Consider the following 26,132-nt stretch of genomic DNA (forward strand, 5'->3'; position numbering starts at 1 on the left):
TGGGTGGCTCAGATGGTTAAGCGTCTGCCTTTGGCTCAGATCATGATCTCCAGGTCCTGGGATTGAGCCCCTCGTCTGTCTGTCTGTCTCCCGGGTCAGCGAGGAGTCTGCTTCTCCCTCTCCCTCTGCCTCTCCCCCTGCTTGTGCTCTCTCTGTCTCTCTCTCTCTCTCTCAAATAAATAAATAAATAAAATCTTTAAAAAAAAAATTGTAGAACAGAACTTAAATGTCAGAAACATTTCTTTGTGCAATAACTCATTCTTCAGAATTTATTTTTTTTTACATGTTAGTACAGATCATTCTTTTGAAAAGCTGCATCTTTTATTATACAGATTTATCATAAACAGTTCTCTGTTGATACACATTTAAAATAATTTTACATTTTTTGTTATTGCAAATAATAATATAGTGAATATTCTTATACATTTATTCCAGGGCTTTTTAAAAATATTTCTATAGGGTAGATTCCTGGAATTGGAATTTCTGGGTCAAATGTATAATATTTTAAATTTAATTATACTGACAAACTGCTTTCTAAAAATGTTGCCCCAATTTATATTTTTGCCAAGTATGAGAATGAACGCTTTGCCTTACCCTCCCTATATTACCTGTCTTTTAAATTTTGCTTATCTGGTAGGTTAAAAAAAAATGGAATCTCATTTTTGAAGCATTTGTATCTCCCTAATCAGTGGTGAAGTTGAGCATCTTATCATATGTTTTTTAGCCATCTATATTTTTCTTTTATAATTTGCAAATGCTTTTCTTCAGTTGTCTTTTTATTGATTTGTAGGAGCTCTTTGTATGGTAGGGCTGTGACTCCTTTTTTTTACATATTGTAAATATTTTTTGCCAGAATGTTTGTCTTTTATTTTTGTCTATGATTCCATCACATCTTTTGTCATATAAAAGCTTTCAGTTTGGATCATATTCCTTTTTATTTTTAAAGATATATTTATTTATTTTGAGAGAGAGCATGAGCTAGAGTGTGGGGAGGGGGGTAGAGGGAGAGGGAGAGAGAATCTCAACCAGACACTGCTGAGCGCAGAGCCCGACATGGGGTTTGATCTCACGGCCCTGAGATCATTACCTGAGCCAAAATCAAGAGTCGGACACTTAACTGACTGAGCTGCCCACGTGCCCCTGAACCATATTGCTTTTTAATTAGTTTGAAGTCTTAATGAAAGTTGCTGTAGTTGAGAGAACAAAGTGATGGTCGCCAGAGGGAAGGAGCATGGGGGGAGGGGCAACATGGGTGAAGGGGAGGGAGGTACAGGATTCCAGTTATGGAATGAGTAAGTCACGGGAGTAAAAGGCACAGCATAAGGAATATAGTCAGTGATATTGTAATAGGGTTGTGTGGTGACAGATGGTAACTACACTTGTGGTGAGCACAACATAACATATAGGGAAGTTGAATCACTATGTTGTACACATGAAACTAATGTAACATTGTGTGTCAACTATACTCAAAAAAAAATAAGAAAGTTACTGTAGTTGAACTAGTCTCCCAAACAACCCATCTGTTATGTTAGTTTAATGTATCACTGATGCTTGTCTCTCTGCTGCTTTCCCACAGAAAGGGGAGTGTGTTTGCCCACAGTGTCCCTCTGGATACTCTTTGTTTATATTGAAGCAGCAATTAGATTTAAAGATCTCAAAAATTTTCATGTAGACCTTTGTCGTCCATTTGCTGCTCACTGGTGAGTATTATGTGTATTCTTAATCTATAATTCAGTTCAATGTAGAATGGTAAGTTCAATTATAAGTTTTGTTTTTAGAGATTTTACATGAACCCGGAAGACAACATAACATAGTGGTAAAGAGCATGAGCCCTCTATTCAGGCAGATGAGTGTTTGAACCCCAGCTCTTGCCCCTAACAGCATTGTTGCCTTGGGCCTGTCACCCTCTCTAAGCCTTAGCTGTCTCACCTATGTATTAGGGACCTGTCTTGTAGGGTCATGGGAAAGAGGAAATGTGGGGATATATGTAAAGTATTTAACTTAATTTCAAGCACAAAGGTGTCTGATAAATGTTATCTATTTTTATTATAATCAGATAATGATTCTAAAATGCCTTGATGAAATGTATGGCTATTTCATGAAGCTTAAATGAACTGACTTAATTTTTGCTAATATTTATGGCAGAAACCAAAATAAACAGGTATCAACTAAAAAGATATAGTTTCCAATATTTTAAAGTCTTTTCACAAGCAAGTGAATTAAGTAAACTTGGTCAATAAAACTTGTCACTTTAAATTTGTAGTGGGATCACATTTAGACTAATTATAATTTATAAGTTTGAATGTTAATGAAGCTGAATATGAGTTTTGACAGTGTTTGCAGAGGCTTTGAAATGATATTAGACAGACTGATGAGTTGAATGAAAATATTTCAACTTTTTATCCCAGAGGTTAGAGTTACAAGGGCAGCTGGTTTAACTTGGTACTATAAAACAAATATTGGCACTGATAATATCAATCCTCATTTAAATGATTCTTGAATTTATGTATGACAGAGTATTTATGAACTGATTTTTCAGGAACAGCTGGTTGACAATACCCCTCAGGCAGCAAGAATAAAGTAGTCACCTGAATTTGACCCTGGCTGTGGTATTAAAAATGAATATGTGTCTGTTTTGATTTTCTAACACTTACAGTGTTTACTTTTACCCACTCATAAAATCTCCACCCTGTTAGTTCTTAAAAGCATACAGATGGCCAAGTTCTAATAATGCACAAGGGACTTTGGTGTTAATCAAAGACATTAGCCACTGTATCCAGCAGTCACTGGGTTAAGTTCTTGAGTTGGTTTGAAGAATGCTGGAGTCTGGTGGGCAGCCTCTCATGGTCTAGCAGTCCTGCTCCCTGGGGGTGTGTTCTGTGTGCCGGCTGCCTCTCATTTCCACAGCAGACATCCCATATATTTATGTGTTTACTAAGTGCTCTAATACCATTATCATGTAGAATTTATTTCTTAATTTCAGTCCTAGATGTCCTCATGTGCTTGATGCATGTGTTGTTTGTTTTTTACTGACAATAACTGGCTAGATTTTCTTCTTTCTAGCATTGGGTACCCTGTGGTGACTTTGGGCTTTGGCTTCAAAAGTTATGTAAGCTACAAAATGCGGTTAAGGAAGCAGAAGGAAGTGCAAAAAGAGAACGAATTTTACATGCAGCTTCTTCAACAAGCTCTGCCCCCAGAGCAACAGATGCTACAGAAGCAAGAAAAAGAGGCCGAGGAAGGTAGGTCTTTACCCTAAAGTTGTGTTGGCTGGGTAGATTAGTCATTATTTTGTTGCTATCAGTAGAATTTTTTTTTCCCCTGGCAGCGTTGGTAGGACTTTGGAAGATGACCAAGGATTTTCCTGTTTTCTGGTGTTCCCTTTCAGGGCCATTGCTTTGTTTGGTCATGAAATACAGGGTGTGGGGGTTTTCTACCTCGTGTCTGAAGACCGTGTGCTTTTACTATGTTTATTTTATTTTATTATTTTTATATATTTTATTTTTATAGCTTATTTTATATTTCAATACTTTATCTGTTATAAATATTTTAAAATATTTGTTCTCAGTAGCAATGTATATATAACTCTGTGACTTTGTAGTTGAGGCAAGCCAAGAACCAAAGTATAAGCAAGATCGAGAGGTAGACAGAAACAATTGTTTTATAAGTTAAAATTCTTCTGAATAGAGCAAAGGTAGGTAGGTCCCATTTTAAATGGCTCATATAATGCAATGTGGATCTTAAAGTGAACTTTTTCTAACAGGATCTCTCTAATGAGCATATGTCCAATTCAGTAGATGAATTGACAGCAGTATCAGTTTTCTTTGATTTGAGAGTTGAAGTTTGGAGTCATGTTTTTAGTTCATATATACCAAAATCTTATTCTCTGGTATGGTTCAAAAATCCCTTCAAGTAGACTTGGACAAACTGGACTGTGTAGACCTCATACAGAAAATTCTTTTCGAGTGGTCTAGTAAATGACACAGACTTTTTATTACCTTAATGCTAGAGTCAAGAAAAGGATAATGCCCTATATCCTAACATCACACCTCTTCTTTTGTTTCATTTAATTGCTGTTTTTTCAGTAAAGTTATTAACAGTTTGGTTAGCATCTCTTAAAATATGGCCACTTAAGAGTCTGACCTGCCTGTGTGCTCTTTCTTCATCCCAGTGATAGACAAGTTTGATTTGACTGATAAGTATGATTTAATTATAAAAAAGCCTCATCTTCTTTTCAAGGCCCAAACTATAATGGCTTGGTGTTTATAAATGATGGTGATTTTCTAAATGGGCAGCTTCTCAAATTTATCTGGATTTGCTTCTTGAAGTTAGCATAATGTGGTGTGGTTATTGCTTCTCAATGAGTTTGCAAATTGATATAGTGAGTCTCTAAGTGTAGTTAATGCAGTTTGTTGAATCAATCTGTGCTGTGTTTTTATACAACTAAATATTCCGGTGTGGGTTTTTTTTGTTTGTTGGTTTGTTTTTGGTATTGTAGCAGCCAAAGGATTGCCTGATATGGATTCCTCGATCCTTATACACCACAACGGAGGTATCCCAGCCAACAAAAAACTCTCCACAACTTTGCCAGAGATAGAATACCGAGAAAAAGGGAAAGAAAAGGACAAGGATGCCAAAAAACACAACCTTGGAATAAACAACAACAATATTCTACAACCTGTAGACTCAAAAATACAAGAAATTGAGTATATGGAAAACCATATCAATAGTAAAAGATTAAATAATGATCTTGTGGGAAGTACAGAAAATCTCTTGAAAGAGGACTCATGCACTGCTTCCTCAAAAAATTACAAAAATGCCAGTGGAGTTGTGAACTCCTCACCTCGCAGTCATAGCGCCACAAATGGGAGCATTCCTTCCTCATCTAGTAAAAACGAGAAGAAGCAAAAATGCCCGAGCAAGAGCCCAAGTACACACAAGGACTTAATGGAAAACTGTATTCCTAATAACCAGCTAAGCAAACCAGATGCACTGGTAAGGTAAGTGCGTGCTGTGTCCTCCCCACCACTTTCCCGTAAAGTTGACTTAGGTCTTGAAAAACAGACACTTCCATACAGGCCTGTAGGCCTTGGTTGTGATCAGATACTGTGACTAATAACTCTGTGGGATTTGACATTTTAGTGTTTATCTCGCATGGCTTTGTTGGCCCCCTGGTGCCATTGTCCTGAAGCATTGACTCCCGCTCTTTCCAGTGTTTGGAGTAAGAGGTGACAGTGATTTCTGTGCACATTTGACCAATTCACATGTAACTTGATTCCTCCTGTGGTGTTGAGAGACATATCTGTAGTCCTGGTCCTTTTCTGTTTGCATATCCAAAGTTCTTGTGGCAGAGACCCAAAGCGAAGAGTCCATGTCGGGTTTGTGCACAGCTCTTTGTCAGAAAGGTACAGAAGATGGGGTGGGGCTGGTGTGGAGAAAGTTGTCCTTACCACCTTGTGCTTGCTTTTGTTATTCCACTTAAAATGTGAATTATGTCCCAGATAATTCTGGGAAAATTAGGTTTGAAAAGTAATTTCTAAAAATCCCCTAGGTAAATACAATGTGAGATTTAAATTTTAATCAGAAATGTTCCTTTTCCCATCTTTAAGTAAAAGAATAACATTGTTGCAGTACCTTGACAGGCTCAGCCTTAATTTTGCTGTGTTTTTTATATTTTCTAAAATACACATGTGTTCCTTTTACCTCGTATCTTTCAATATGGAAACTGGAATCTGAACTGGAGCGTTTTTTATGTGTAACTCGAGAGGACACTTAAAACTCCCTCCCTCGGCTAAGTTATCTTATATCCCTCTTCCTTTGGCTTAATTAAGAGCAGACAATTTATTCTAGGAGGGAAGGTTTCCAGCATTATAAATTATATGAACTAGATTATTCATTTGTCTGAATTTTCTGACTGGCAGCTAGATTAAGGGAAATCTATTTGGGTTCTACCTACCGCTAAAGGCTCTAGAGGTTTCCGAGCCCCCAGCCACTTGTAGAAGCGTTCCATGCTGTTGATGCTGCCAGGCTGACATCCACTTCTGTTCGTTAATGACATTCTGCCCATGATGCCCTGCAGAGAAAACACTCAGCAGAGAGCCCTCCTCCAGGCACCCATGGGAGAAAGACCAATTAGTTGACCTTCTATTTCAAAGGAAATGTCCCACAAATTTACTATATGCCCTAAACAAAACATGGGCCACAAGCTTTTTAACCTCCTTTCTCCTACACAGTTTTAATAATAGCAGTCAAGGCAAAACAGTTTTCCTCTGTTGGGTTTTGCAGAGAGAGCAGACGAGGCTCAGTCTCGTGACAGTATCTCACGTGGACCACAGTTCCAACGTTGATTGACTCTACCACCTAACCTGCCTTTAGTAAAGAAGTGCAAGGACTCAGATGGCCAGTTTTCCTGTGCATGGGTCCAGTGCCCCCATGTCTCATCCTGGGTTGTATGCCTCTTCCTGTGGTCACTAACGTACTCTGATGTGCCTTGATCTGGAGGGCCTCAGACATTACTCTGTTCTAGGGAATATCTGCTGTCAAATACATAAATAGGAAATATTATATGTAAATAGTGTTGTAAGCTTCCATAGGATTATTTTCAACTTCTAATGTATTCTAAAAAATAGGGAGATGATATAAATACCCGACAACAGGGGAGAATTTAAATAAAATATGGTCCATCCATTTGATGGACTTTTAATATAGACATTACAAAAATCACATTTTTGAGCCATATTAAACTATATAGGGAAGAGCTCATGACATAATAATGAAGAGAGTAAAAAGCAGTTTTATCAAAAACATCTTTTTTTTTCCCCTAATAGACACAGAAAAATAATTTGGAGCGAAAGGAACTAAAATGATAACAATAGTTATTGCCTCATGATAGTATTGGGGCTTTAATTTTCCTTTTTACTTTCATGCATTGTCCAATTTTTCTAAGATGAACGACAATGGAAATTTATAAAAAGAAGAGTATGTGAGCAAATTATTCAGCTTGTAGGAGGCCTTATCACATTTCCTCTTGCCCTTCTTGGCTATCTCCCATTTCCTCTTGTTTGACTTCATGTATGCTTTGATGGATATTAGTTAAGACTATAACTGATCCAAACCTGACCTGTCTGAGTTGTTAGCTAGAGAATGGGGTGGTTATCTTAAGATGGAGAGGGGCTGGATGCAGCGCCCCGTAAGGCTCCTTCTGATGCAGACATACACAGGCTAAAAGTGTGTACACGAGCCCTTAGCTACCGCAGACACGCCCAGGATTGTGTACGGGCCAGGCTGGCTGTTGGAAGAAGACTGATCGACTGCTTCCTGTTTTATAAATGTTTTTTAAAAAGTCATTTGAAAAACCAGTACTGTATTATTAATAGTAAATTAATTGCAAAATATTCTATAGGTATTATTCTGTAGGTATCGTGGTTGAGAACTGCTATATTTGAGGAACCAATTCTGTGACTTCTGGGGGAAAAATTCATCAGTACCACTTTCAAAGAGAATTCTGGTAGATTGGTGTGGCTGTGAAAAGGTTTGACAGCCATTCCTTAGAAGGAGCAAGTAGTCCTTCAGGTCTTTTCTCCATCCCTCTGAGCCCCATGGATGCTCTCCAGTGTGCTGTAGACCACAGGTTGGCAAATGACTGCACACAGGCCAAATCTGGCCCCCTGCCTGTTTTTGTAAAAAATAGTTTTACTGGAACACAGCCACGCTCATTCATTTATGTAGCGTCTGTGGCTGCTTTTGTTTTTTTGTTTTAAGATTTATTTACTTGAGAGAGAGCGTGCGTGTGGGGCAAGGTGGGGAGGCGAGCAGTGGGAGAAGGAGAGAGAGAATGTCAAGCCGACCCCCCACTGAGCTCTGAGCCCGAAGTGGGGCTGGATCTCATGGCCCGAGCCGAAACCAAGAGTTGGGGGCCTCACCACACTGAGCCAGCCAGGCGCCCGCATCCGTGGCTGCTTTTGTGCTACAGTTGCAGTTGAGTAGCGGCGACAGAGGCCGTATGGCCTGTAAAGGTGAAGATACTAACCGTCCAGCCCTGCACGGAAAAGGATGCTGATAGCCTGCTGAGGTTAAGGAAGGTGGGGGAAAGTGGGAACCGGGAATAAGTGTTGCCTGTCGGATCCTGCCCAGGGAGAGATTGGGAACTTGCGAAAGCCAGCCCAAAGTCCTCTTTTTGTTTGAAAAATACGTCTTACAAAATGACCTGATCTCTGCCAGCTTGATTTTTGAGCTCTTTACCCGAGATATTTAGAAACAGATGTGTAATGTGGGTAGCCAAAATATTTTAAATTCTGACCTGAGAAAATTCTAGATAAAAACAGAAAAGGCAGTGTGGAAGATCAGTTATTTTACTAAGTGCTGGGAATAACGTAAATTAGAATGAGATTTGCTAAATTTTTTTTCTTCAGTGGTCAATTTTAAAACATTTTAAATATCAAAAAAATTACAGAAAATTTAGGCAGAGAAAAGGGGGAATAGTCCCACCACATGACACGAATCACTATTAAAATTTTGTTCTATGTTCGTTTCACCGACGAAACTTATTATCGCTGTGGCCCTAGCATTTGTATAGTTTTTGTATCTAGCTTTTTTCACTTAAATTATATTGAGGGGCGCCTGGGTGGCGCAGTTGGTTAAGCGTCTGACTCTTGGTTTCGGCTCAGGTCGTGATTCACAGCAGTCATGGGATCAAGCCCGGAGTCAGGCTCTGCACTCATTTTGGAGTCTGCTTCAGATTCTTTCTCCCTCCGCCTCGGCCCCTCCCTGTTCACGCTTGCTCTCTTCTCTCAAAGAAATAAATAAAATCTTAAAAAAATTATATCGAAATCATTTTGCCAACTTAGCTTCACCCTCTTTTCCCTTGATGTGGAATATTCCATGGCAGGTCCGTGAGCTCCTTCAGCCGTCACTGGAAGATGGGGCAGGTCAGGGTGACACCTGAGGTGCTTTTCTGCAGTTTCAGGGCCTGCAAGCAGAAGAGACGACGGTTCTCTGTGCACTTGGTATCAAGCTCCCTCTCAGATACAGCCCAAGACTGGAGGAGTTCTTGCTGATTGTTACTTGTTGCAGTTTCCTGGTCAAGGAAGAGAATTTAAAACTGACTACAAGATGTAAAGTGATCCATATTCTGTAGAAATGTTGAAACAAAAGTCTCTTCTTGATTCATTTCTAGTCTCTTTTTTGTACCCAAGACAGAAGATTCATCTTTTTTATTTTTAGCACTTGTTCTTAATAAGAGATCACATTTGACTTTAATGTAGTTGCACAGTATCTGGTACGAAGATTCACAAAGGAAAAGTATCCACAGTTTGCCGAGCAGAGATGCATTTAACAAAACTGAGTAGGATTTAGAATGGTGATTATTTTTTTGGAGATGGAAGAGTTCTCAGAGGCATCTAGACCAGCCTCCCCAACCTTGTCTTTTTATCAGTGAAGTAAAGGAGCCCTGGAGGATTAAATGGCTAGTCCAGGTGACCAAGCTACAGTAGCAGTGCCAGGACCAGACTGAAGTTTCTTCTTGACTTCTGCTTTTTTTCTAACCACACTGCTTTAAAGAGGTTTATCAACCTGCTTTATTTTTCTACTTTATATTTTTTTTGTTTTAAATTTTCATACAACTAAAGCTGGCTCAAAGATTGGCACCAGACCTAGATTTTAAGCTCTCAGGGCTAAAATCTATAGAAGAAATGCCTAGAACTTCAGAATTCATGTGTTATTAGTTCATGAATTATTCAGAATTCATCCATTTCCTTTTTTATAGAGAGACGCTGTTCTAAAGTGTTTTTAAAATTCTTGTTCTTGCCCAAAGACACAAGGGCGTACTTAATCTCTGAACATAAAGGGGCTATCCACTCATACCCTTGAAAGCTTACAGAGTCTCTGAGAATTCAATTCTGATTAGAGCTAGCTTGGGAGTTACTCTGGTTCAGACAGCCCAGAACCAACCAGCATGGAATTTGCCCGTTCAGGAGGGGTAATTCTGGAGTAGGCTTAACTTGTCACCTGCAAACCTAAGGGCCCTGAACAGGAAGACTTGAGACCAGGGATGTAACCATCAACTTACCCTGAGGAGAGGCCACTAGTGACAGCTTGGGAGGCCTGGGATCCTGGGGTTTGGGCATTGCCATGAGAGTAAGTTCTGGAGAAAGTTTGAAGCAAGGGAGCCAGGGAGAGCCTTCTCTTCAGGGAAACATGGAAATCTGGGAAAAGCTATACTATATTGAATACTCACTCTTTCATTCCTCTAAATTTATTTGGTTATTTTAAGCACACCAAAATATAGTCACTTATACTTTAGTTTGTTCATATAATTCTGCTTATTTGGAGGCTTGAAATCAGGGGTCGGGGGAGGGGGGAGATAGAAGAGAAAATTTTTTTTTTTTTAAGATTTTTATTTATTTATTTGTGAGAGAGAGAATGAGAGAGAGCACATGAGAGTGGGGAGGGTCAGAGGGAGAAGCAGACTCCCTGCCGAGCAGGGAGCCCGATGCGGGACTCGATCCAGGGACTCCAGGATCTTGACCTGAGCTGAAGGCAGTCGCTTAACCAACTGAGCCACCCAGGTGCCCCGAAGAGAAAATGTTTATCAGGATTTTTCAGATAATCTCTAAGCAAGTAGTGGCCCTGCCTCAGAGGGAAGGGAGGAGAGGGGAGGGATAGAGAAGCACTTTAAGAAATTCTAATTCATTCACTTATACTGAGGAGTATTGAACATTCATGCCCAGGGATTAATTTACATGACCAGATCTGGATCTTAGAGAAATTGTTTTGGAACATATAGATTGATGATAACATATTTTATTAAATGGGCTATATAATGTTCTAGTCCATCAATGAGTATATCAATTAGTATTGTGTTTCAGCAGGCTGTCATGTGTTTGTGACTCCTCTCTTTCTGGTTTAAGCTGGTGGGCGAGCAGAATGTCGTTGCTCTTCATTCCACTTTCTAGCCCAAATAAACTTGTATTTGTTTTTATGATTTTAGATTTCTCTTCAAAAGGGGGGACAAAAGTAGCCAGCTAAAAACAGCTAGCTTTCCCCTTTGACTGGACTTGCTGGTGGCACAGATTGCCCAAATCTGGTTTGACGAGCAGTTCACAGTATTTTGTATTTCTGAATTTAATCTTGTCTTCCAAATACTATCATTTGAGATTGTTGTATAACCTCTGACTTATATAAACCTCCCTAGTGGGGTCTTGCTCTTTGGGGAAAAACAACAGAAGACAGTTTTTTGTTTGTTCTTTTTTTTAAAGATTTTATTTATTTATTTGAGAGATAGAGCGAGTGAGCAGGAGCGGGCAGAGAGAGAGAGAGTGAGAAGCAGACTCCCTACGAAGCGGGGAGCCCGACTCGGGGCTCAATCCCAGGACCCTGGGATCATGACCTGAGCCCAAGGCAGATGCTTAACCCACTGAGCCACCCAAGTGCACCAACAACAGGAGACAGTTTATAGTACTTCCTATTTTTCATTTCCCTACATTTCAAGATGTCTATGCACAACTAAAAATTATATATCCTTTGAAAATAAAGGGCCATATTTTTGGGTACTGATTTTTAATAATCCGTGGATTCAGTATGACTTGGTGTGAATAACTAAAAAAGACCTATGCGAAGAGAGAATCCAAGAAACTCCTATTTTGTCATCTTAGAAAAGCTTTTCAGAGCAACAAGGAAAATTAGGGGCAGATGCTATCCACCAGAAGAACAGAGACACCAATTCTTCTAACAACTATCCATCTTTCCTGTCCCTTGTAGAAAGCTATCCAGGTACTTGCCCATCTCAAGGTTAGGAGTGGGCAGGGAGTGGGCAGGGCTAGCTCCTAGCTCCAGGGACAAGGAAGGGCAATACAAAACAGATTATGTATTATGGGGCCATTACAAAATAAGGGTGGATGTAGTTCTCGGTACACAAAAAATTATTTGAAATAGTATCTACCAGACAGTCAATTGTAGTTGATTATAGGGGATATTTACTTCCTCCATGTCCATTTCTATATAGTGTGAATTTTTATACAGGCTTGTTATATCCATAATAGAATGTAAGCTCAGTGAGGTTAGGGACCTCCTTTTCTCTTATCTGCCATGGTACACAGAGTAGATGATAAATACTTGTTGAAAGAGTATTAGCTTTGTGCAGGGAAAATATTAGAAAGAGAGGGGGGAGAAAAAGCTGAGCCTCAGTAAGTGCAGTGCAGTGTAGTTCAAGTTGAGTTGCCGTGCAGCTGAGAGAGGCTTTTGAAATTAGAAAAGCTAAATGTTACATCAGACCAGGCCAGGCACCAACATCCAGTGTCCCACTATTTGTTGCTCCTGAGTAGGTTGTTACCAGTCTGATTTCTAAAAAATAGAATAGTTTCCACCCTAAGCCCCTTTCCTTGGTATTTCCTAGGAAGTTTTGAAATTTAGTACTCTGTCAATACTCTTCTTTAAAAATTTATTTTTTTAATTATTTTTGAGTATTTTATTATTATAGAGAGAAAGAACGGGGTGGGGGGTGTTGGGAGGGCAGAGGGAGAGCAAGAATCTCAAGCAGGCTCCCCACTGAGTGCAAAGCCCCAGGTGGGGCTCCATCTCACGACCCTGAGATCATGACCTGAGCCAAAATCAAGAGTCGGGACCCTTAACCGATTGAGCCACCCAGGTGCCCAATACTATTTTCTAAGGCTGTGCAGGAGGTTCAAGAATTTCTGGAAGTTACAAGGGACAAAGAGAGAAAACTCCTCCGAAGAACTGCTCTCAGAAAAAAGCCATTTGCTCTGGCAGTGGGTTGGTTGTGCTTCAGGGCCAGGGAATCTAGGCACAATCCACACCTTGGCCAAGAAGTGGGAGGCAATCTCAGTTTGTTTATCTATTCATCTCTCCTGGTGAGTCTTGCTCTCTCTCTCCTCACCCCCCCAGCCCTGGCCATTCTCCTTGTCCTTGTGGTAGCTGGAGAGGGAGCTCAGATCCCCTGGTTCTGCTCCAAGGAAATCCCCCAGGTTAGAAAGGGTTCGACTGCTTTATATATCATTTCTGGTGCTAGAGGGAGAACGGTGCATCTGATTGTTTTCTTTTGTGTTTCAATACAGTTTGCTGTGTGTCAGGAATACTTTGAGGGAGAAAAATCTGGCCTTGGGAGACAGGGATTGGGCTTTGGGGCTTTACCCTGGCTGTTTGCCCTGCACGTGTCACCCGCACACCGCGGCGCTGACAAGCTCCTGCAACAGCATGACTTGCTGAGAGCCGCTCCAGCAAGTGCTGGCTGCCAGGGCAGGTGTCTCTGCTGCTGCAGGTGCACGGAGTAGCTTCCATGGAATGGTCTTATTCTTAGCTGAAATTTTAGAATGAAGATTATGAAACTGGACAGCGAGAGGTTCTAACTAAATTAAATATGTTGGCTATAGCTGCCATCAAATTATCTGGAAATTATTAAGTGGAAAAAATAAGTAGTAGAGCCATAGTTCTATTTAGTAAGTTTAGCATGTTTGTTTTCTGTCTCTGTAGAAAAAATGTTTGTTGTTGTTTTTTTTTTAAAGATTTTATTTATTTGACAGAGACACAGCGAGAGAGGGAACACAAGCAGGGGGAGTGGGAGAGGGAGAAGCAGGCTTCCCACCGAGCAGGGAGCCCGATGCGGGGCTCGATGCAGGGCTCTATCCCAGGACCCTGGGATCATGGCCTGAGCCAAAGGCAGACGCTTAACGACTGAGCCACCCAGGCGCCCCGAAAAAATGTTTTTGATTCATGTTTGGGTAGCATTGCCTCTGAGCAGACATGATTTATTTCCATTTCTGCCATGCTTACAATATGTACGGCACCTATAGGTTTTACTTGGTTGGCTCTGTTTATATTAATTCACAATATATTCAGAGTTTATATTAACCATTGCAATGATTTAAAACTATAATATTCTGAGATATAAATGTGGTAATAGAAGCATGATAATTTTATACTTGAACAGGGCTAGTTTGTGACTTGAAAACCATGTAGCTCTTAAGAAACTAGGCATCAGTGAATTTAAGTCAGCAGTTTACCTAATGTCTTCATATCCAGGTGATCAAAGAAGATAATTATATTGTATGGGTAACTAAATTATGAAATAACACAAATTATTTGGGGCAGGGAGTCCACGTTAGAAACATTTTTATGTTGAGTACTAAGGGTTTATTCTAACAAAACAGGGATTTCTAGTTAGACAATTGGAAAGTTTCCTCTCTAGAATTTAGAAGGAATTACTATAAAACCTTGTGTTAAATTCTGAGTCAGTATCCCTGCTGGCACATAATGAATTGAGATTTCCAGCTAAGGGGATTAGCGGTGGATTCCCTGAAGGGGGAGGTACTCCAAGGAAAAGGAACTATATTCTTTAAATGTTACTCACGCTATCATTTAGAAACTAGCTGTTTGAATCCTTTGACAGCCAGTGTGGGCATTCAGTATTTGCAAATCTCTGAGACCTTTTTCCTAGCCAGCCGGGACTCTCAGGACTAGAACAAGTTTTAGTTTCTCTTTTATGGGAAGAATGACAGCTCTTCTGTCTCATAAGGTACATTTCACCTCTCTTGGTAGAGCGTTGTAACAGATCAGAATAATGAACTGGAAAAGACTGTTGCCCTTATGACCCCCACCCCACCCCCCACCCAAGAGCTGGTGTTACAGACTGACGCCTATAGGAGCGGGGCAGGGCACAGGCATGAGCGGGGCAGGCCAGGGGTGCCATCATTTGCATTCACGTCTGCACCTGGCCCCTGGGAGTCTGGGAGCACATACCCTTCCAGTGGGACGGCCAGGCGTCGCCGTGGGGAATGGCAGGCCTAGTGTTGCTAAATCTTCTGAGATTTTGAAGAGATGCCAAAGATAGATATCGATGTCAAATCTCCCAGTTATAAAGTCGAGGAGGGTCAGACAAAACAGGTTTCTGGGCCAGATTGACTTAACCAGTTTGGAACCTCTGCACCTGACCCTTCCTGTTATTCTTGTATCTTGTTCCCTCCCACTTCCTGGCCCCACCAATCAAAATTTGACTCCCAGAGGAAGGACTTTTCTGTTAGGAAATATCTAGTAAATCCCATGAACTAATCTGCCATGTATTAATGGGACCTTTTTGCCTTCTCCTTTCCTTCAGTTTGTGGCATTCCTGGAAAACATGCACCTGTTGACGATGTCCCCCTCACCCCCACCCCAGTCAAAGACCACCCCTATCTAATTGAATGCTCACACCTGACTGTGAGGCTTTCAGAGCACGTAGAAGGAGAAGGGACAGCAAGCCTTGTGGTGAGAAGGGTGATGCAGATTTCTGGTATTCCTCAAACCATGCAGTAGAGAGCTGCCTAGCCCTCCAGTGCCTAGGACTGGTGACTTCTTCCACACCAAGATGTTCCTCTACTGTGTTTTGGGAGCATAAAATACACCAAAATTCAGGACCTGGATGCTGGTTACTCAGACTTCAGAGGCCAGCTGGTTTTGAGTCTGACCTCCCAGCACCATCCCTTATGATGTGTGTATACTGTGAAGCCTGATGTCGGAACAATGTCTGCTCTCCCCTTTCCAGAGGGAGCCAGACCGGGGCAATAAATTGTAGCTCTAGAGGCTAGATTTAGAAAAACTATTGATTTGATAGGAACTGATGAATGGGAAGTAGTTGATGTAGATTCAGGAAGTAAGGCATTCTCTACTTCAGAAGGTTAAATTCCCCCTTTTCTGGAGTGACCTAAAAAGTTTATAAAGTGAAAGAGTTGGACTTTCCCTAAGGCTTTCAGATTATTCTGAAACTGACCTATGACATGGGCAAATCTAAGAGTAACAATGAACATTGAAAAACCATGGAAAGCAGATTAACAGCCTCCTCTTTTATTTTATTTTTTTGAAGTTTTTATTTAAATTCCAGTTAGTTAACATACAGTGTAGTATTAGTTTCAGGTGTACAATATAGCGATTCAACACATCCATACAAGACGCGGTGCTCATCATGATTAGTGCACTCCTTGATCCCTATCATGTCTTTAACCCATCGCCCCAACCCCCTTCCCTCTGGTAACCATCAGTTTCTTCTCTTATAGTTAAGAGTCTGATTCTTGGTTTGCCCCTCTCTCATTCCCCCCACCTTGCTCATTTGTTTTGTTTCTTAAATTCCACATATGAGTGAAATCGTATGGTATTTGTCTTTCTCTGACTTATTTTGCTTAGCATTATACTCTCTAGCTCCATCCATGTGGTTGCAGATGGCAAGATTTCATTCTTTTGTGGCTGAGTAATATTCCATTGGGTGTGTGTGTGTATAATAAAATGTTAAAAATAAGTTCTACGTGTTGATTATATCCAGTTTTGAAGATCAAGAAGAGATAGCCACTATCTTAATATATATCCTGTTTCTCTTGCATACATACATATTCTTTTTACAAATGGAGCTCACACTATGTATAATGTTTTGTAACTTGCCTTTTCACCGACTATATCATGAGCATTCTCCTGTGTCATCAAATACTCTTCCTTAATGATTTCTTAATGGTTGTGTGTCAGACATGTGAATATACAATTAGCCAGTCTTCTGTTGAATATTTAAGTGTTTCTGATTTCTTTCTTATTAGAAATAATGCTGCAACAGACACACTGTTACATAAGTCTTTCTGGGTGTCTCCAGTTACCTGAATGAATGTCAGGGAGTGGGATGCTGCATCAATAGATACGAACATTTTAAAGACTTTTGATACAAACTATCAAATCTGACCACATCCTGTAAGGACCTTATTAAAAATACTAGTCGTAGCACTCATAGCTTTATTCTTGAAGGGTTTCAAGAAGTCCGTTTCCCTATTTCCCTATATGACCAGTTACGTGAATCCCTCTAGGATTCCTTTTCTTTCGTTGCATTCTTGGTGAAAATGAATGTGTTTACCTTTTGTGTTTGACAGATTAGGGAGCAGAGACATAAGGTACTTTGTAATATGGTTTTACTTAGTAATCATCAAGCTGTTGCTTATTTTTTGATACTTGTGCCTAGTAAGCAAGGGTAGTGACCACAGTGACACCTGAGGCAGCTTCATTTCACTGTTTCCAGAGATGTGGTCTGTAGAACATGCTGGAGCAGCTTCAAGTTAGTGTAAGCCTTACTGAAGATGAGATGCATTCGGGTTTTTATGTGCATGTCCCATGCTGCCCTTCCTGCCGTGAGAACGGCCTGGAAGGGGGGAGGGGAAGGAGTTGGTGGAGAGGGTAAATACTATTTCTTCTGGGGACAGAGCTTTAATGTATGAGCTCGATGTTCTGCACAGACAGCTGTGTGGCCCTAAACAAGTCTTGTCTCGTATGATTAATGTATACCAGGGGATTTCCTAAAGGAATTAGGTCCTTACCAAGATGAAGCAATTGCTCTTCATTCATTCTTTTCATGTACACCTGCCTTCTTGATAAGCAGACGCCCATTTACCCCTGTCTCCTTCAGCCACTATTAAACTAAGAATCTGACGGTCTGCTGTAGGTAGACCTCACCCTGTTCTTAGCACTAGGGAGATGGACAGAGAGTGCGGGTTAGAGACAGTGGCCTGTAAGGATTGGAAGAAACTTCAGAAGTACAGTTCCAGCTTCTAATTTTATAGCACAGTCAGTCCCTGGCTTCAAAGAATGTATAGTAGTTGTAGAAATAAGATACATACACAGGAAAAGATTAAAAACCAAAACAAATTAAAAAACAGCCTAGGGCAGTGGTTTAGTGCCAAACAAGAAGCACCAACAGTAAGGGCTTTCATATTTCAGAGGGAGAGAGAACTTTGGGCCCTGGAGATCAGTACCTCACGGTGGAGAGTTTGTTTAGTTTTTGTTTTTATTTTTTAACTGGGCCTTGAAGAGTGCAATTTGAAAATTGGAGGCCATTCCTCCCCCACGGGGTGGTATAACTAAAGGCAGAAGATGTCTGGAAACAAGGAGTAGGTAATTTTGGCTGGTGTGACGGGTTTGTTAGAATCATCCATCTTTCAGTCACTTGGCTGTATAATTTGGAGATGATCTCCCAAAGCTCCTTTTCTTCCAAAGCCCCTTTTCTTACAGAGCAAGGAGCATTGTAAGTTGTATTTTTTTTTAAGATTTTATTTATTTGGGCGCCTGGGTGGCTCAGTCATTGGGCATCTGCCTTTGGCTCAGGTCATGATCCCGGGGTCCTGGGATCGAGCCCCGCATCGGGCCCCCTGCTCCGCGGGAAGCCTGCTTCTCCCTCTCCCACTCCCCCTGCTTGTGTTCCCTCTCTCGCTGTGTCTCTCTCTGTCAAATAAATAAATAAAATCTTTTACAAAAAAAAGGTTTTATTTACTTATTTGAGAGAGAGAGAGAGAGAGAGATAACAGAAGGATAGTAAGAGGGAGAAGCGGACTCCCCGCTGAGCAAGGAGCCCAATGTGGAACTCCATCCGAGGACCCTGGGATCATAACCTGAGCTGAAGGCAGACAACTGACTGAGCGACCCAGGCGTCCCAAGTTGTATTTTTTTTTTAATTGAAGTATAGTTGACATTAGTCTCAGGTGTACTACATAGTGATTCAACAATTACATAATTATGAAATGCTCACTGTGATAAGTGTATTGTGATGTTATTGATTATATCCCCTGTGCTATACTTTTTATCCCTGTGACTTATTTATTTTATAACTGGAAGCGTGTACCTCTTAATCCCCTTCACCTATTTCAACCACCTTCTACCCTTTGGCAACCACCAATTTATGCTCTATCTTATGAGTCTGTTTCTCTCTTTTTTGTTGTTTTTTGTTTGTTCTTTTTTTTTTTTTCTTTTAATTCCACATATAAGTGAAATCATATGGCATTTGTCTTTGTCTGGCTTATTTCACTTAGCATAATACCTTCTAGGTCTATCCATGTTGTCGCGAATGGCAAGATCTCATTCTTTTTTTATGGCTGATCAGTATTCCATTGTGTATATATATACCAACCACATCTTTATCCTTTCATCTGTCGTCAGATAGACATTTAGGTTGCTTCCATATTTTGGCTATTGTAAATAACACTGCAGTAAACATAGGGTGCATATATCTTTTCAAATTAGTGTTTTCGTTTTCTTCAGATGAATACCCAAAGTGGAATTACTAGATCCTACGGTACTTCTGTTGTTAGTTTTTTGAGGAGCCTCCATACTGTTTTCCAGAGTGGCTGCACCAATTTACATTCCCAGCAACAGTGCATGAGGGTTCCCTTTTCTCCACATCCTTGCTGACGCTTGTTATTTCCAGTTCTGTGTTGTCTTGCAGAGCCTATAGCCTCTCGGTCACTAGCTCTTTAGGGTTCAGAGATAACCAGCAGCGCCGAGGCTCCTCATCTTTCTGATAGGTTCATGGGGTCAAACCAGCAGCTCTAGAAATACACACTTAGGTAGTTTTCTGGAGTGGGTATAGAGTGTGACTCATAGAGTATTTGGGGAACCTAGTCATCCCTAGGTGAAGTCCTGGCTGAAAAAAGATCTCCTTCTTTTTTGCAGGACTTAACTTCTTAGGGAAATTTACTGCCTCAAAGCCTTAAAGTTTTCTGAGCTGTCAGTCAAGCCTCATAAAGCCTGAGGCTTTATAAAAACCCTGAAGTTATTGGCAGTACCCATTGGAGATTTGTACATCTTCAATGAAGTCATAGTACTGTGGGCTGTAATTCAAGTAATTCACAGAAGATAAGGATTACAAACATTTAGACACAGACATCTCCCTACCTTTTCAGATACTTCAAAACAATACCCCTTTCAACTAAAAGCCGACACTTGAATACTGTACTTTGTTTTACTACCAGGTGTATGTACTTCAAGATACTCAGAGATACTCAGAGATACTTTTGCTACTTAGCCTGCCTGGGAGACTAATGTTTGAGCTCCATTCTTTTGGTCAGCTAGGAGATTACCCTTTATTAAAATGTAAATCTTTCCTCTTAATATTAAATAATTATCAAACATTCATATGATTACTTACCCTAGTTGAGTGGGATGAGGGAGAAAATGAGATAGAGTTTGGGTTTGGAGCAGGTAAGAGGGATCCTCACCTTGAAAGTTAATTGGGCTTTGAAGGCTGTGACGCCCTGAAGAAGGGCTGCTCTGAATGACCCCACCCCCGGGAGTGAGGTAGTCTGCTGGGGGTCAGAGCTTGCTTCACAGGTTACAAGTTGGGTGCTGTCTTTTAAAATTATTAATAAAAGTGGCTAGGAAAGGTGTCTGGACCTAATAGGTAACATTTTGGGTTGGTTAGAACCTTGCTTGTCTAATTGGGCACAAGTGGACATGTTAGTTAGGCACACAGACTCTAGCTTTGCCAGAGGCCCTGTCTGGATCCCAAGTGGTAACAGCATTGGGCAGACTTTGTAAGGGTGAAAACTGGTTGCCACAGGAGTTGGGCAAGCAGGAGGTGCATTTATTTCCTGCCTGAGCCTTACCAAGTTTGTTAAGATCTGTCTGGCCCAATTTCTTTTCTTTTCTTTTTTTAGGGATGAGAGTGCAGTTCTTCTGGAGTAAAGTTCCCTTTTATACCTTCATCTTTTATGTAGGGAAGAGAGTAGGATTTAGCTCTGATAAAAGGGGTCTGAGCTTGTGGATGCATTTTCTTCTGATCCCTATTTACAGAAATCGGTTTTAAGGGTTATAAACTGTTACTTCTGCCTCATTTTCTTCCTGACCACTCGCTGCTGATTCAGATTACAGCTATTGACATTTTAATAAAATCCCATGAATGCATTTGAAGATTTTGCATTAACCTCTAACACCATTTAATCAGTACTTCTTGGTGCCTCACGCCAATAAATTATATATCTGCATTTTATCTAGGAAGTATTGACCTTCAGCACCAAAGGGTTAAGTATACCATTAAGACAAGCAGTAGTTATTTGTCTAATAAGTGTCCCTGGCACTTTGACTGGCTTGATTCAATTCAATTTACTAATTCACATAATTCTTTTTTTAAAACTTGTGTACATCTTTCTGTTGAGCATATGCAAAAATTGAAGTATATCTTAGAAAATAGGATTGTGTAGTGCCTCCATACAGGGGAATATTATGCAGCAATTAAATTGTTTATGAAAATTTTCTAGGGGCGCCTGGCTGGCTCAGTTGGTAGAGCATGCGGCTCTTAATCTCAGGATTGTGAGTTCAAGCCCTGCATTGGGCACGAAGCCTACTTAAGAAAACAAAACAAAAACAAAACGGAACAATTTCTGATGGTGTGGAAAGGTGTGTACGATATGCAAACTGCATATGTGGTACTCTCTCATCAGTATTAAGAAATATTGACATATACGAACAAAGAGAAATCAGGCAGAACAGAAGTAAACCAAATGTGACTAGTGAGTGCTTCTGTCTGAATGAGAGGATTAAGAATTACTGACATTTTCTTTTCTTTTTTTAGAGTTTAGAGATTTTATTTATTTTTGTGACAGAGAGAGACACAGCGAGAGAGGGAACACAAACGGGGAGTGGGAGAGGGAGAAGCAGGCATCCCGCGGAGCAGGGAGCCCGATGCGGGGCTCGATCCCAGGACCCTGGGATCATGACCTGAGCCGAAGGCAGACGCTTAACCATCTGAGCCACCCAGGCGCCCCGAATTACTGACATTTTCATTCTATATTTTTACTTTTCTGTTGTTTCTGTTGTTGTATGCAGTGTTTAACCTGGACTGGGTGTCACTTCCGCAATAAAAAATAGATCTAATAAGGGATTGTAAATCATTTTACCACCTACCTCAGGAAAGATTTAAAATATAGTGAACATGCAAGGTTAAATTAATGCTTTCCCTGAGAGACAATGTATAATTGCCCCTTACACGTTTTTAAAATTCCTGAGAGTTTTCCATTTAGCACTTGAAGTTACCTTGTGTGTCAACATGCAGTGTTCCCCCAGATTGGTGTTTCTTCAACTGGGGATGCCAGTGTTAGCTCCCCAGTTTGCCGCAGCTGTTTGGGGGACAGTAATTCAGAGTTTCACAACATTAATGGCAGTTATGAAAATCCTGAAGCATTTTAATTTTACTTCTCCGTCCTGTGAAATTAGGTTATTTTATTTTTAAAATAAGCTTTTTATTGAAGTATAACACACATTCATGAAAGGGCACAAATCTTATGAATTTTCATAACCCTGGTAACCACGTCGTTCTATTTTTGTTGTATCGTCTTTGACAAAATTTCACAATCCTACATAAGAAAGTACGTTTTTGTTCAGGGTTCTGCGGTCTCCAGAAGTTACACTCAAGATATTTTGTACTTTTTGTTCTCATAATTGCATTAGGTCTTTGAGTTTTTACATTTTTCAAGGAGCTCTAAAGTTTCATTCAGAATATTGTCATTATTCTTAGTTCAGGGTAGGAAAATTGGCCCTTACAGATTAAAGATGCAAAATAGTAACTGCAAAGTTATTGACATCTAGCCTCTGCAGATTTCATTTTTCTTTCATTCCCAACTGTGGCAGTGCTTTGCTCCAGTCGGCTGGTTGTGTGGAACTTGATTCCTGGGCCTCCGCATATGATACAGCTTAGGTTGCTAATCTGAAGAAGCAGATCAGCAGCCAGTGGTAAGTGTGTCAGGCCTAGAAACCCTAGACCGAGCTGGGAGGAACTTTAGCCTACAATGGGGAAACTGAGTCTTGGAAGGTTACATGCCTTGCCCAGGGTCGCGCACCTGGCACCAGAGCTGAATCTAGAATCCTGGTCCTAAACCCCATTATAAACCATGCTAAGCCCCTATTCTCGTCTTTAAGCTCACCCTTTCTACTAAAAATTCAACCCTCAGACTGTGAAATCGACTTCTCCAGAAAGATAAATAACCTAACACGTTTTTCAGCCAAACTTCTTAACGGGGATGACCTAACAGCATCGACCTGCTTTGGAAAATATCCCTTGGGTTACTTCGGGTGAATGAGGGATGGTGTGGGGATAGTATAAATGCCAGTCTGTAATTGTTTAGAGCAGTTCTGGGAGTGCATTCAACTGGAATAACCCTGGCAATAGGGAAAGTGTCGTGATGTCGACTTGTGACCCTTCCCTGGGGAGTGAGCTATGTCAGGAGACATGGCAGTGCTTCTGGAATACGGTCTCTTGTCTGTTCCTGGGCACTGGACAGGGGGACAGGCTACGGTGCCTGGGAAATGACCATCGATGTGTTATGACTTTTTGTTTTTGAGATTTTGTTTCAGTTGACTAAAGGTAGATCAGTAAATAAAGCCTCTCTTTGATTTTCCAAGGGAGGCCAGACAACATATATTTCATAAGTGTTGTTCACTGTGGTGGGCCCTGGGGACTTAGGGCTTAATAAAACATGTCTGTAAGGACTGAAGTCTATGGGGCTGGCAGTTCCAAGGAGAGGTCACCACTGCCCTCCAGAAATCTCGGTTCTGTTGGTATGCTGGATTCACGACATGCATAGGGTCTCATCAGAGCCTACTGACTTTTGCCTGCCTGCCTGTTTATCAGAAAGCATACCTCCTCAGGCCCACCTACAGCCATCCTTGGCCTGACCTTCAGTGCTGTCCACAGTCCCATCCACCAGCCCCATTCTGACCTTTCTCACTCTGTTCCCAGAGGGCACGGCTTCCTCAGAGGCCAGGCTGATTGTTCCGTGCCCAAGTATCTATGGCTGTCCTTACTTTTTTGAGCTTTTGAGCATGTTTTCACCTTGTTTAGATTGCCCCCTCCTCCCCTTCTTCTTCAAATCCTGCCCAGCCTTCCAGGCCCAACCTAATTCCCACTTTCTCTTGTCGGAGCTCCTGTGGCACCTCTCCCCCTCCCCCGCTGTGGGCGACAGCCACGGCTCAGCCTGCTGGGGAAGAGAATGGGCTCTGGAGGCTGTGTCACCTGGGGCTGGAGCCTTTCCTGAATCTAGACCTCTTCATCTGTAAGAACGGGAGTAACCAATTGTCCTTGGCCCACAGTTGTGCCGACTGAATGAGTTCATACCATTAAAGCCTGTGGAGCAAACAGTACGTGGCCTGTAAGTTCTCATTAAGTATTAGTTGTTATTCCTTCTCACATGTATTCAATCCGGTCTTCCTTGTGCTACTGTCTCACCACTTTAAGTCGCCATTTGTGGGCCTCTAGTGAAATTATAAAGCCCTGTCATGAAGAGAGTCTGGATTTTATACTTTCTCTTGACCCTTTTCAGTCCTACCTGCACATATAATAACTCCCCAAAACATAGCGCTTAAAATGGAGCTGTTACTGTCTTAAAAGAAAATAGATGGAACAGAGTTTAAGGAACTGAACAGAAAAGATAGGCTTCAGTTCCCAGATGGAGTTTTCTTACGATTCTCAGAGCGTGTCATTTGTTCCTATTTGCACTGTTGTTGAGTCGATTGAGCTCTTCTGTCACAGTCACTAGAGGTGTGAACATGGTGTAGCAAGGATGCTAGCAGTTTCCGAGGCTGCCTTAGACACGCTTCTTCTCTGGGCCCGCGGCGGAAGGGAATCTTGAGACGGTAAACTCTGGTGTATCAGGATACCTCAGAGCCAGTGGGCCATGAGCGGGCCGTTGCTAATACATCTCCCTTGCTGAGGGGCGTAGGAGAGTCACCGGGGTGGGGGTGTGTGTGTGTGTTGGGGTTCCCACACCTTCTGCCACCCTCTCTCTGCTTGTCCCTCCCCCTTAATTAGCAGCTCAGGAATTCACAAGCACCTCGGCTGTCTGGCTGTCGGTGCTCACAACATGTGGAGGAAATCAGGTCACTCTCCGGTGGTGGGAAGAGGTGGGGACCCAGGCCGAAAGAAGCACTCAGTGAAAAGCCAGTTGCAGATGGGAGGGAGTCGTGGTGTTGAACGCCGGAGCTGCCGGAGGGGTCTTTTGCCACCGCCCCCTCCTCCGCAACCGGCGAGTCTGGGACTTCAGCCAGGGTCTCCCGCAGAGCCCTGTGGGTGTCCTTCCCCTGATGATGAGAATGCCACATTTCTCCTTCTCCTAGGCTGGAACAAGACATTAAAAAGTTAAAGGCCGACCTGCAGGCCAGCAGACAAGTGGAACAGGAGCTCCGCAGTCAGATCAGCTCCCTCTCCAGCACCGAGCGGGGGATCCGCTCTGAAATGGGCCAGCTCCGGCAGGAGAACGAGCTGCTGCAGAACAAGTACGTGCACCTTGTGGGCCTTTGGTCGCGAGCCAAGCGACCTCACTGTTCCTGTGGCTTCCAGGGACTGGAGCAAAAGATGTGTGATGACAAAGGGACCTGGCAGAGGGGGTTTTAAATGAAATGTTTAAAATCTTTAATGTAGTACCAGATATTCAACATGTTACAAAATCTATAAAAACTTGTTTCATCGCAACAGAACAGTTTATTAATATTACTGTTCTTTCTTTTTTCATTTATTAAGTTCTTCTCTTAGTTTAAAATAGTCATTGAGCTTTTGTGATACTATAAGTAAAACTGACGAGCAGTCGTTCTGCCACAATTTGAAAATCTTGCTCCTTTGAATGAAAGTTTCCAGAGGAAAAGACTCTATTTATTCATATCTGGAACTAAAAAATGACATTGAACTTTGATTTTATTTGAAGAGGCAAGCCAAAAGCCAGCTCTTCTGTGTGAATTTGTTTATGCTTCCCATTGATTCATCCTGGAATTACTTCTTGACTCAATATCGATCTTTTTTTTTTTTAATCTCTCAGCAGTGTGCGTGCCTGGGGTAATGATTACTATGATAGGCTCTGGGCTTTCCCCATTGAAAGAGGAATCGTTCAACATTCTTGAGGAACACAACTCAAAGCTAGAGCATTATAAGCACGTAACTTCTCCATTGCTTCTGACCCATATACCTAATGGCTCACACTGACAGAGGGCATCTCACCTTACGCTGATACTCTGAGATGAACTCACCTTGTACTGATATAGAGAGCTGGGGGTGGTAGTAGGCAGGGAAGGGAATATGGCTGAAATTTCTATCTGAAATTAAGCACCCTGTGACTCTAACTCCGGGGTCTATTTTGGGATACTTGGAGAAAACGTCTCACAGCTGGAAAAGGAAAGGCTGCAGCATGATAGTATTCAGGCAGAGAAAAACCTTCCCCATCCCACCCTTTACCTTGGCTTCTGTGGGGCTGGTTCCATCAGTAGTTCTTTGATCAACTCCGGTTCTCTCACGGTGCTTTGGGGCACAACTAGAATTAGTTGTACAGCTGTCTTTCCCTCTGATAGAAACTTGTTGTATCCTTTTT

The 26,132-nt window shown here is 41.5% G+C and overlaps 1 protein-coding gene across 2 annotated transcripts in view; it reads left to right on the forward strand.

The window, feature by feature from the left end:
- Positions 1–26,132, forward strand: part of MACO1 (macoilin 1) — a 59,127-nt gene that overhangs the window by 19,472 nt on the left and 13,523 nt on the right. The window contains exons 4-7 of one of the 2 annotated variants that reach the window (XM_021683565.2): positions 1,577–1,700; positions 3,064–3,242; positions 4,499–5,000; positions 24,892–25,050. In XM_021683565.2, coding sequence (XP_021539240.1) covers positions 1,577–1,700; positions 3,064–3,242; positions 4,499–5,000; positions 24,892–25,050 — 964 coding nt within the window. The remainder of the gene's footprint in view (positions 1–1,576; positions 1,701–3,063; positions 3,243–4,498; positions 5,001–24,891; positions 25,051–26,132) is intronic. The other variant, XM_044913906.1, reaches the window with a different exon arrangement.

Source organism: Neomonachus schauinslandi, chromosome 4, assembly GCF_002201575.2.
Source record: "Neomonachus schauinslandi chromosome 4, ASM220157v2, whole genome shotgun sequence".
Lineage (NCBI taxonomy): Eukaryota > Metazoa > Chordata > Mammalia > Carnivora > Phocidae > Neomonachus > Neomonachus schauinslandi.